General features: G+C 48.0%; 1 protein-coding gene across 1 annotated transcript; it reads right to left on the bottom strand.

Annotated features, from left to right (window-relative positions):
• Positions 1-32: 32 nt before the first annotated feature.
• On the bottom strand, positions 33-1,254 carry ALT_2397 (Zn(II)2Cys6 transcription factor; the record flags this gene model as incomplete). The annotated part of the gene is made up of 3 exons (XM_089599331.1): positions 33-1,092; positions 1,151-1,163; positions 1,215-1,254. 3 exons carry the CDS (start codon positions 1,252-1,254, stop codon positions 33-35), a joined length of 1,113 nt encoding a protein of 370 aa, XP_089456477.1.
• Between the last annotated feature and the right edge of the window lie 10,172 nt (positions 1,255-11,426).

Genomic DNA, 11,426 nt, shown 5'->3' with positions numbered 1-11,426 from the left:
CATACACATCGCAGCGGCTGAACCCCTTTAGTTCATTCCAAGTTAAGGGGGTATTGGGGAGACTCTTTACCGGTTGATGGTACCGCAAACCATCGTGGGAGGAAACCCTCTTCTAACGGGGGACCAAAAGCTGTGCCGCGGAATGACTCAGGCAGGCGCTCATGCCAGACATCTAGCTCTTTCATTAAACTAGCTCTACCTTCCGAAAGCGCCAGGACACTCTGTCCAGTCGTGCTTTGAAAAGTATGCGCGATAACTCTGGCCAAGAGCCAAACCATTTGATTGCCCAGGGGGCCCTCCCTGGTGTCTTGTTCGTCCCACGAAACACCCCATTCATCAGGCGGAAGCAAGGTCGGACATTCATGCACCAATGCCATGGCAATATCCTGCCGAGCATACACCCAGAAGGCCGCCGCCATGAGGCCCTCGGAGCTGGCTCTACAACGGTGAGTCCGAATCAGAGTTAAAGCGCCCGACACATGGCGTCGATGATCCAGACCTGGTGAGGCTAGCAGCTCGTAGCTGCTTAGCGAGATGGTCGCTGCCAGAGTGTCCTCGGGGCAGGATGTCGGACAATCCAGGCTGCCGATCAATTGGCGCAGGCTATCTCCGTAGTACTGGACTGCTACTGGCTTCCACACCTCGCCGCCTTCATCAACCATGGTGATGTGCCTGGCCGTAAGGGCGCAGATGGCACTCATCAACAGCGGGGATCGGAGGGCCCGTTTGACGACCGTCCGTTGGAAATTGGCTTCGTCGTCAAAGAGGTCCATCCACGCTCCCACCCCATTCTGATATGCTTGGATCAGCGTAACCTTTTCAGCGTCCAGGGGCAGGGGTGACTCGCTGTCTGGCCGGGGTGCGTTGCGGGAGAACGCTTGGGGAAGTGGAGCTAGCGAGTTATTGAATACATCCCAAGTAGATGCCGGACCAGGGCGCTCGTCTTTCAAGCCGGATGGGTCTGTGGCAAACTGACACCAGTTGGAGGCGACAATGAAATTGGCTGATTCGCATTCCAGATTCAGCCGCTGGCATCGTCCACAGCGGGGCTGTTTTTCGTCGCATTTGTGGTGGCTAGCTCTGCAGCGGGTACTATCACTCACAGTCAGAGTTTGGTTGGTTTTCGGTTCAAATCAGCTGGGCTGCTTACCAGCCTGCATTGCCTGTGTTAGTAGTCTATGCAAGAGTCTCAGAGGTATGGTGTTTGCACGTACCTGTCCTTCGCCGTTTCCCCGGTTTTCTTACGCTGTGCATTGTTTTTTTTTTTTTTTTTTTTTTTTTTTTTTTTTTCTTTTACACTTGAGAATCAACTAGCACGAATCTATGACGTACACCTTTTAACTTTATTGGGCTCCAGGGGCGCAGCGGGGAGCACAGGAGAAGAAGGGGAGAAGAAGAGAAGCGAAGAGTTGAGAGTGCAGAATTATTGTAACAGTGAGGAGGCTATGTTGGACTGATGGGTGTCAATGGACCTGGTCAGCCAGATGGAACCTTGGAGGGTCTCTATGCGGGGAGAGAATGGTGGTCTGAAGGAATTAGGGACGAAATGAAGAGCAGTACCAGGTTCTCCTCAGATGCTGTCAGTCAGTGCCCCAGTGGCTCACACTGAGTTCCCCGCTAACCCCATACGAGCCATCGGTCTGGAGGCGGGGTGGATAACGGATGAATGGTAAGACGAGCCCCGAACCAAAAAAAAAACCCTCCCAGTAACCCGTATCGGGACTTGTGACTGAGGGGCCATGTGTTGCAACTATCCCGACGCTCAGACAAAAGGCCAAAGTCACTTGTGTCTGGCTGGCTGGCTTGTAAGGATGGATTCCCCTCCACCTGTAACATGCCACATTCTTTTTGGAGGATATTTTAGCACACTAGTGTCAGGATTATCCCTTTCTGCTCGTATTAATAATAATAATTGTGGTGGCTCATAGTCTGCTCCAGCAGCAGCCGTTGCCCAGACATGCGATGGCAGCACGCTGAGACCAGTCTGATATTCTCGGCGGGAAAGTTAGGGCTACTTATCACTGATATTGAGTGGTCTTCTGCTTTTGTCAAAAATGCGCATCCTATCATTGCCCTGGATAGCCATCGATGCCCACAGGAATAGCATGACTCGACTTTTGGTTGCGTCTATAGAGCTGCTGGTGGCTCTCATGCCGTATATAGTCACCGAGGCCAGGATCGGCGAAGCTCTAGTGCCGTCCACTAGCGGTATCACAACCTCAACCAATCCTGTTTACGTGTTAATAGTGAGCCGGGTCTTGGTTCAGGATAGTTGCCTTTGTTATTGATCAAGATAGTCACCGTATACTCCGATTATTACACGCTGTGGAGATATTCATAAGAGTAAGTGGACCCGGTCTGGTACAAGTCTATTTGCCATTTAATACAGCTCTCAGTTCGAAATTAGTAGTAATTATTAGACATATAATCTATCCTGAATCACGTGCATGTACTTGCTCACGCATTTACTCGTCCTTAATATGACGAGAACCTCATTATAACGAAAAATCTAGCCTGCCTGAATTATATCGCTAGAACGGGGTTTTGCGGTGCTATAAAAGCGTGGCTACTTTCGTACATCCCCCCTTCAGCCAAGTGAAAATCAAGGTATATCGAAGACAAATCTGTGGGTGACTCCGCGAGCTCTATTCAAATCGCACAAACGTGGAAGTACCTCGGAGTCCTCCACCCAGAGTAGCGCTGATCCCGAAACGGTTGGTCGCCGGACTGCGTTGAAAATCACGATCTGAGCTGTGAAGTCAATGCCGGGAGATTGCTCAGGTACAAGGGAATGAGAAGTGGCAATCCAAAACAAAATGACCTTTTCACATGGGTCAAACATAGAATATGGAAAGCAGTCGTCTGCGCTTTTCATCCGTCCCTCTTAGTATACCACATATAAATCCCGCTGAACGATACTCCCATGAAGACTGCCGCACCAACAACAACCCGTTGCATGTATCCAAAGAAATCTAATGTCTGATTAGGTGCCTCTTTAAGCTTTTTGACACTTGCCTCCACATGTTTTGCAACATCTTCAAGGACTGTTTTAACTCGATCCCGGACCCAGAGAGGAAAGTACGAGTCTTTCCGAAAATCCTGGCGGGGAACAGAGTACTTGATCCAGCTGCCGAATTTCATGGTTTAGCCCAACCGTGTGCATGTGCTAAGACGGTTTGTTCGCAGTCTGGAACTTACCGTAAGGGACTGCAGGGCAAACGGAGCCCAGGGAGAACAACTCGCTCTTCGTCCACTTTTCGAAGTAGTCACTGTTTTCTTTGGTGTTCGGGGCCAGAAATGTTAAGAATTTTGGCGGTTGCTTAAGGTCATTTAAAGCCTCAATTACTTGGTCGATCGATCGGTACGATATGACCAGTAATACACTGGCACTATCGGCCACATCAAAAACAGTATTGATATCAACCTCTCTTGTCCGACCTAACATTGCTGAAAGCTTAATCGAATACACGGCCGGGGAAAGACGCGACAGCGCTTTGACCTGATTCAGAGTCTTTGCGAGGGCGGGTTCGGGGCCCGGATCCACGGAGAGGGTACTAGAAGTGTCCTTGAAATGGAGAAACTCTGTATCTCGCACGAAACGGCGTTGGTAGACTCTGGCCTCAGGCGACGGAAGGCGAAACTCTCCAATAGTTTGGAGGCGACTTGTTCGTACGACTTGGATCCTTCATCGACCACGACTATACTTGTTGCTTTTGCACTGATAAATTGGGTGTTTGGCCGATTAAAGAGACCAGGGTAGAGCTCAGGCCGTTCAGCTAAGACGCTTGGGTCAGCGAGAACATATGAGCCCTTAGTCCGGTGTTGCCCTTACCAAAGAGAGATACCAAGGCTACCCTGTCAAGCAGGCTGGGATCAGGATTAAAACTCTCTAAGACGATAGTTGCTCCTGAATCTAGGTATTTGGGCAACTCCTGGTTCAATAGACGCTAGAAGTGGTTGCTCTCATCAGAAGAGAGATTTGCCAAAATCACTGTGTTTCCCACTGGCTAACTAACTAGTAGTTATTGGCTTATTGATTACGTGAGAATGCACTGGTGTGCCACCTCAGACTTTATTTGGAACCTGAGAGGCCCCAGCATGTATATTAGCCCTTGTATTTGCCAAAATTTTGAACAGAAAGAAATTGGACACAGTCTTACGCACCACAAAACCGGAGTGGCCAAGCAGTATGAGTGCTTACAACGAAGTCGATGGACGATGAGCCTTAGAGGCCGATGTGCTGATCGTTGGGTCCGGCCCTATTGGTGTGGTATACGCCAGGACCATCATCGACGCTGATAAAAGCATCAATGTGCTCATGGTTGATATGGGGGAGCAGTAAGCGAACGCTGTTTGTCCTCCGAACTTAGTCCGCACCTCTGATCCTTTGCACTAGGAAGACAAGGTTGTTTGGTGATCACAAGAAGAACAGTATCGCGGTACAGAGTGGTAGTGCTCATTTCACTAGGTAAGCATCGGAAGGGATGACGCCAGTGTACGCACAAGTTGATATGTTCCTGCTTCTATAGCACTGTCCAGGTATGCCGTGCAGCTATGAAAATCTGGACTAGTCTTATGTCTTCCTAGGGAGCATTGGGCCTACTGTCAGAAGCGGCCAATGCAGCACCTGCTTCTTTGGATACTGTTCCTCGGTATGTTTCGTTCTAACTATTGAGGTGCCACCTGACTATCCCCAGTTTCCCAGATGTCGTGTCGTCTATCGGAGGCGCCGATGGACTACCTCACAACGATCTGCCCGCTGCTCCAGTACTCAGGGAGGTCGGAGGTATGGGCTCCTACTGGAGCTGTGCTACACCCGAGCAGCACCCCATTATTGAAGGATCCGAACTCTTCTCTGATGAGGAATGGTCAAGCCTATATGGCCAAGCTAGGGCTCTTTTTCATACTACTAAAATACTACTGACAGAGACTTTGACCATTCACTCCGCCACCAACTCGTCAAGGACACTCTCATTCGGGCACACAAGGGTCGAGAGGTTGCGAACCTACCCTTGGCATGCCAGCGAAGTACAAGTAATCCAGAATATGTGCGATGGACTGGCCCAGCCACAATTCTCGAAGAGCTTGCCAATCCAGCGTATAACGGTGGCAACTTTAAATTGAAGGCTCAGCATCAATGTACCAGGCTGCTCTTAGATGCTGCATCAAAGCGTACACTAGGGGCTGAGCTTATTGATATGCTTACGAACGAAGTATTGTTAGCAAGAGCAAAGAGGTATATCATCTGTGCTGGAGCAATCCTCACCGCTGGAATCCTTTTCAATTCACATATCCAATCAGAAACAGGGTACCCAGCTTTGGTACTGCCTCATTGAACACACTTTAAGATGGTATATCTAATTATAATAGGGGCGATATTTAACCGAGCAGACCCTGGCTGTCTGTCAGGTTGCGTTGAAAAAGAGCCTAATACAGAGCATGTGGCACGATCAACGCTGCAGAGAACACTTCCGAAAGTTTCCTGAGGATCCTTTACGCATTTCTTTTAATGGTCCTCCTCCTGAGGTACAGCATTTCAGTTGTCTAGTTCAAGCTCTCTACAATGTGGGAGTGCTAACGATTTATATTACAGATCACCATCCCCGTTTCTGAGGATTATCCGTGGCACACGCAGATCCAGCGCGATCCATTCCATTACAACACTGTTCCAACCTCAATTGATCCGCAACTGATAATTGATCTGCGATTCTTTGGATATGTCATGCCTGTCTATGATAATTATGTCGAGTTCTCACCTGAGATCACTGACCTTTTCGGCATGCCTCAAGTAAGGCCACCATTTCAAGTTCCCGTACTGCGTGCATAGCTTCTTACCATATCCTTAGCCAATAATACACTACCGTATCGGGAATGAAGATGCTCAACGCGCACAAGCCATGATGCAAGAGTGAGTTATTTTCCCTTGGACTTCGTGCCCATCACGCATAGGGATATCGAATACTGAATTTTCGCCTGGCAGCATGATAAACATTGCCGCTGAGCTTGGAGATTTTATCCCTGGTGGCAAGCCCAAATTTCTTGCTCCAGGCGCAGCAACGCATATTTGTGGGACCACCCGGGCAGGAAAGGAAGATGATGGACACTCGGTGGTGGATAAAGACTCTAAGGTTTGGCGGCTGGAAAACTTGTTCATTGGAGGTTGCGGTGTGATTCCGACGCAAAATGCGTGTAATCCAACACTGACCGCGGCTGTTTTGCCATTGTGAGTGCGAGAAAAGTTGTCGAGGAGATACAAGCGCTTAAAGGCCAGCAGTATCAATCAAAGCTTTAGACAAGGCGAGTTGGGGACCTGGGCCTATCAAAAGATGTCAACACAGCTTGAAGCATCATTAGACACTTAGCTCACCATTCCAGTGTTTCAAATTTCGACTTAAGCCAAAGTATATTTATAGCATTCATTCACTGGCAAAGGGACAAATCCCAAGTTGCTGTTGATGACTGAATGACTGACATCTCTGTCCCATTCGACACTCCCAGAAGAATACAGGAACTATTGGAGCCAGGATCTCAATTAACTACCAATCTATAATTGAATGTGACAAATCTTACTTCAGTATTGTGCGAAACACTGATATCAACTTCGTTCAGCGCCAGAACTGATTTGCACAGAAATTTCCCTCCTTTCTGCTCTTAGACCATTTCAGCAGGCGGACTGTGTGGTATTTGATGAGCAGTCCGGACACTTGATCTGCTGACTCTCTGCGTTAGAGATTTCCAACAAGCACCGGAGTTTCTACATATTAGATCCATAGTGTACTTGCTTATCGGGGACTTTATTCGCATCAGCGTTAGCCAATAACTAGTTATCATGTGGTGGGCCGATGCTCAACCGGCAGGCCAAGACCAAGACACACGTCCACTCAGACGCAACGCTACGTAGTAAAATGTTTCTTAACTCGGGATTTCAGATATCAAAAGCCCAAGGGTTCAATAGCTGTTGATTCAAGGAGGAACCTAGCAACGGGAAATACTGATTTCCGTAAGCGTCACTGTTGGCTTACTGTGGGCCCCGTAAGCATGCATGCCTCATCGTCCACTCATGAAACCCCTTGCATCCATGTCGCAGCCTATAGGTAGCCTGCTCACAAGTCCAGACAGGACACTGTCACAATTTGCAAGGCGCTAGGAAAGACAAGGGCGTCAACTGGTTTTACCAACTAGTGTTCTGTATTCCAACCGGGACTAGTGAGGCGCATTGTGAGACGGCTCCGGCCAGTATCTTGGCCTTCTGCTCACTGCTTGTCCCGTACCTTTGAACAAGCGTTGTACTCATCCTTGAGAAAAATGTCACAAATTGATGAGAATACCTTCAACTCGCTGCTCATCTCAACCGCAACCTCCCACGCCCGCCACAATGGCTCCAGAGCCGACGAGTGTATTGCACGCTGTATCTTCAGCCTGTGCCACGACATTTCTACTGATTCTCCCTGTCCGACTTTGGAAGCTTCGTAACTCTAAAATTAGCCACACTCCAACCTGGCAAGGTCGCTTCAAGGCCGTCAGTATCCCTTCTCTCCAAGTTTTTGAAGTCTATAGCTCACAAGAAGAACGGCCTTAGTGTCTTGGGGTATTGCTTTCACTCATATTGTCCTCATATTGTATGAAGGTTTCAAGCTTGGATGTTCAGCATAAAGCCATTTTTTTGACATCACTTTTCGCTTCTATACCTGCTGCCCTGGGCCTGAGTGTGCTTCTGCTCCAGGAGCAACAGCGGTCTCAAAGGCCTTCAGATCTCGCTACACTATACCTTCTCTCATCTATACTGTGTGATGCAATCCACTTGGCTACGCCTTCAAAAATCACTAGATACGCGAATATCTCGCGTCCGGTCCTTCTTCGTTGCTACATGCACTCGGCACTCCTTGTACTTGAATGTTGCGCCAAGGGGCGCCCAGCATTCAGTGAGCTCAACAATCAACAATCTCCAGAGGAACTCTATGGTGTCTTGGGTAGGGTTCTGTTCATGTGGATAAATCCAATTCTTCTTCGAGGGTACAGGGGCATCCTCATCAACCAAGATTCACCGCCCCTTGGTCAAGACATGAAGCCAGAGTTCACACGAAAGGCAATACGGCAGGCATGGTCTCAGCGAGGTTAGTCAGGAATCTCAAATCACTTACCATCCTGTTCCTCACAAGACTAGCCAAGCCTGAAACCAAGAAGAGTTTGCCTACCGCTTTGATGAGATGCCTGTGGAAACCATTTCTCGCCGCTGTTATACCTCGATTATTCTTGATACTCTTCCGCTATTCTCAGCCTACCTTGATCAAAGAGTGTATCAGATACGTTGTGGCATATCCTGCCGGTGCAGAAAGCAGCCATGGATACTGGCTCGTTATCTCAGCAGTGTTCATCTATATTTCCCTTGCTGTAAGGTCTGATCGTCCGTCTTTCTTGCTTGCGCTAACATTCCACTCAAGCTGTCAACCGCTGTGTACCAACACTCTTTAAACAAGCTGAAACTTATGACTAGGAGTGCCCTCGTGGGGCTTATCCATGACAAGACCATGAAGTTACCCAGCATTGCTTATGATAACGGCGAAGCCACCACACTCATGAGCACTGATGCAGATAGTCTTGATGGGATCGCTGAAATGGTCCACGAAACGTGGGCCCAAGTCATTGAAGTGCTAATTGGTATTGGACTTCTAGCTAGTGAAGTTGGTTGGATTTGGCCTCTTCCTCTCTTTTTGATTTATTGTAAGTATATTTGCATGACTTTTTTTGTTGATACTAAGATGTGTAGTATGTTCGTACGTGAGTCGTTTTGTTGCAAAGCATTTACAGCCTCGCCAAAAGGCTTGGAGCAACGCAACGCAAAGCCGCATAGCCGCTACCACCTCTGTGCTAAGCGCAATGAAAGATGTCAAAATGCTTGGACTTCAACACAAATTGACCCATCGCATTCAACAGCTTCGGGAAGGGGAGCTCTGGGCAGCGTCGAAACTCAGGTGGATAATGGTATATTATAACGCCTCAGGTGTGTCAGGAGCACTGAATGAAGTTGACAGATATGTGTAAGCTTACATCTGTATAGCCAACGCCCTCGGTATATTCTCTCCAGCTATCACGCTGGTTATATTTGCGCTGATATCAGTTGCTCGTGGCGGCAATCTGGATACAGAAACTGCCTTCACTACCATGGCCATCTTAAGCATGGTTACACATCCTGCAAATATGATCATGACTATTATGCCACGCGCTGTGGCAGCATTCTCTGGATTTGAACGAATCCAAGCATTTTTGCTCCGGCAATCTTTAAAGGCTCATCGTGGAACATTGCCGAAAGGCACTATGAGCAGGTTGCCTTGGGACCCGGCATCTGACAATTTTAGCACTGCTATTCAAATCCGGCAACTGAAGATTGGCCATAAAAAGCTTGTCTTGGAGCATGTCGACATTAAAGTAGCCGCTGGATCACTTACTGTAATATCTGGTCCTACTGGTAGCGGCAAATCCACTTTGTTGCGCGCTATACTTGGGGAAGTAATTCCAGTCCAAGGGTCAATTAGCCTGTCAACACGTCAGACAGCCTATTGTGCCCAGAAAACGTGGCTACCTAATGGTACTATCAAAGAGATTATTTACGGTGCTTCTGACCTTTACAGTGCTCGTGACAAAGATAATGAAAGATGGTACAATGAGGTAACAAGACTGTGTTGCCTTACTCATGACCTGAATTCCCTTCCTCATGGAGATCGGACGCGAATTGGCAGTGGGGGGCTCAATTTGTCTGGAGGACAAAGGCAGCGGGTAGTGAGTTTCTCAGGACTGCTAGGTATGGACTAAGCTCATAGTTGATTGCAGGCACTCGCGCGTGCTTTGTTTGCAAGGCGTGATATACTTCTGCTGGACGACACCTTCAGTGGACTGGATGGCGAAACGGAGCAAGCCATCTTTGATAATCTATTCGGGATCACAGGCATAATCCGACGGTTGAGGACCACTGTAGTCCTGGTCTCTAATTCGTGTAAGTTCGCACTTTCTCGGCCTCGGTTTCACGGCCTAACTCCGGGATAGCTCAGTATTTCCAAGCTGCGGATCATATCGTGGTCCTTGGAGACCATCGAATCATAGATCAAGGGAATTGGCAGAACATCAAGATCAAAGCTGCATCCATAGCAAAGTTCTCTTCCAGCCACCACACCAAAGTCAACAACGCCCTCCTCTCTGCAAAGCTTGATGAACTCAGTGCACAATTGCGAGCAAAAGACGAGACCGAAATTGACCTAGCACGACAAACTGGAGATCCCGCTCTATATGGTAATTCGCTATCACTACTCATGGACACGACTAATACAACCGTAGGTTATTATCTGAGTTTCATTGATTTTGAGAACATTTTTTTCCTTATCACCAGCACTGTATTTTATGCTTTCTTCATCACTATCCCGCAGTACTGGCTTCGGTTGTGGACAGAGTTGGGTGGCAGAAACACCGCTTTCTATGTCAGTGGATTTCTCATTCTATCAACCCTGTCGTGGATCTCAACCAGCGCTCAGATGTGGTAAGTTTTCAAGATATGTCCAGCTGTTCGTTATCATTGAAAGTCAAGTAGGTCCATTCTTATCCGACTTGCTCCGCAGTCTGGATCGCGGTTGCATCAACGTCTATTGCACATCGTGATGAGGTATATATGCTCTATACTGAAGACTCTGACACTTTGATCTAAGAGATGGCTAATCATACATAGCGCGCCTCTGTCGTACTTTTCTAAAACTGATAATGGCTTAACCCTAAACCGGTAAGGGTCTATTTTTGATGGTTCTGTTAATGCTAATGATTTCTAGATTTAGTCAAGATATCCAGCTTATTGATAAGCAGTTGCCATCAGCTCTTCAAACTGTTCTAACTCGTATGTATTAGATTTCCCTCTTCCAGAAAGGTCTTTAGGTGACAACGCTGCCAGAAATCTTCAAGCTCCTCATGCAGGTCATACTTCTTTGCATGGCCGAAAAATGGCTCACAATGTCGTTACCGGCCTGTATGCTCTTGGTTTATGTCGTACAAAAGGTTTATCTTCGGACATCGAGACAACTCCGGTTTTTAGAGCTTGAGTCCCGCGCAGGGGTCTTCTTGAATTTTTTGGAATGCGTAGGTATTCAAACGCTGATGATAGTGCCCAGCTAATCTTGCTTTGCCAGGCCGAGGGTCTCGAAACTATACGGTCGTTTGGTTGGTCCAGGACTGCAATACAGGACAACATCCGAAGCGTGGATAACTCTCAACGTCCAGAGTACCTCCTTCTGTGCCTCCAGAGGTGGCTCAACCTCGTCCTAGATCTCTTGGGGGCGGCTGTTGCAACGAGTGTTGTTGCTATAGCTGTAGCTTTCCGCGGGCATGTCAGCGGTGGACAAGTCGGAATCGCGCTCAACATTATGCTCGTAGCAAACACAACATTACTA

The sequence above is a fragment of the Aspergillus lentulus genome (genome assembly GCF_001445615.1).
Source record: "Aspergillus lentulus DNA, contig: Alt04, strain: IFM 54703, whole genome shotgun sequence".
NCBI lineage: Eukaryota > Fungi > Ascomycota > Eurotiomycetes > Eurotiales > Aspergillaceae > Aspergillus > Aspergillus lentulus.
Note: the sequence above shows the minus strand (reverse complement) of the source record. Positions and strands in the feature narration are given on the sequence as shown.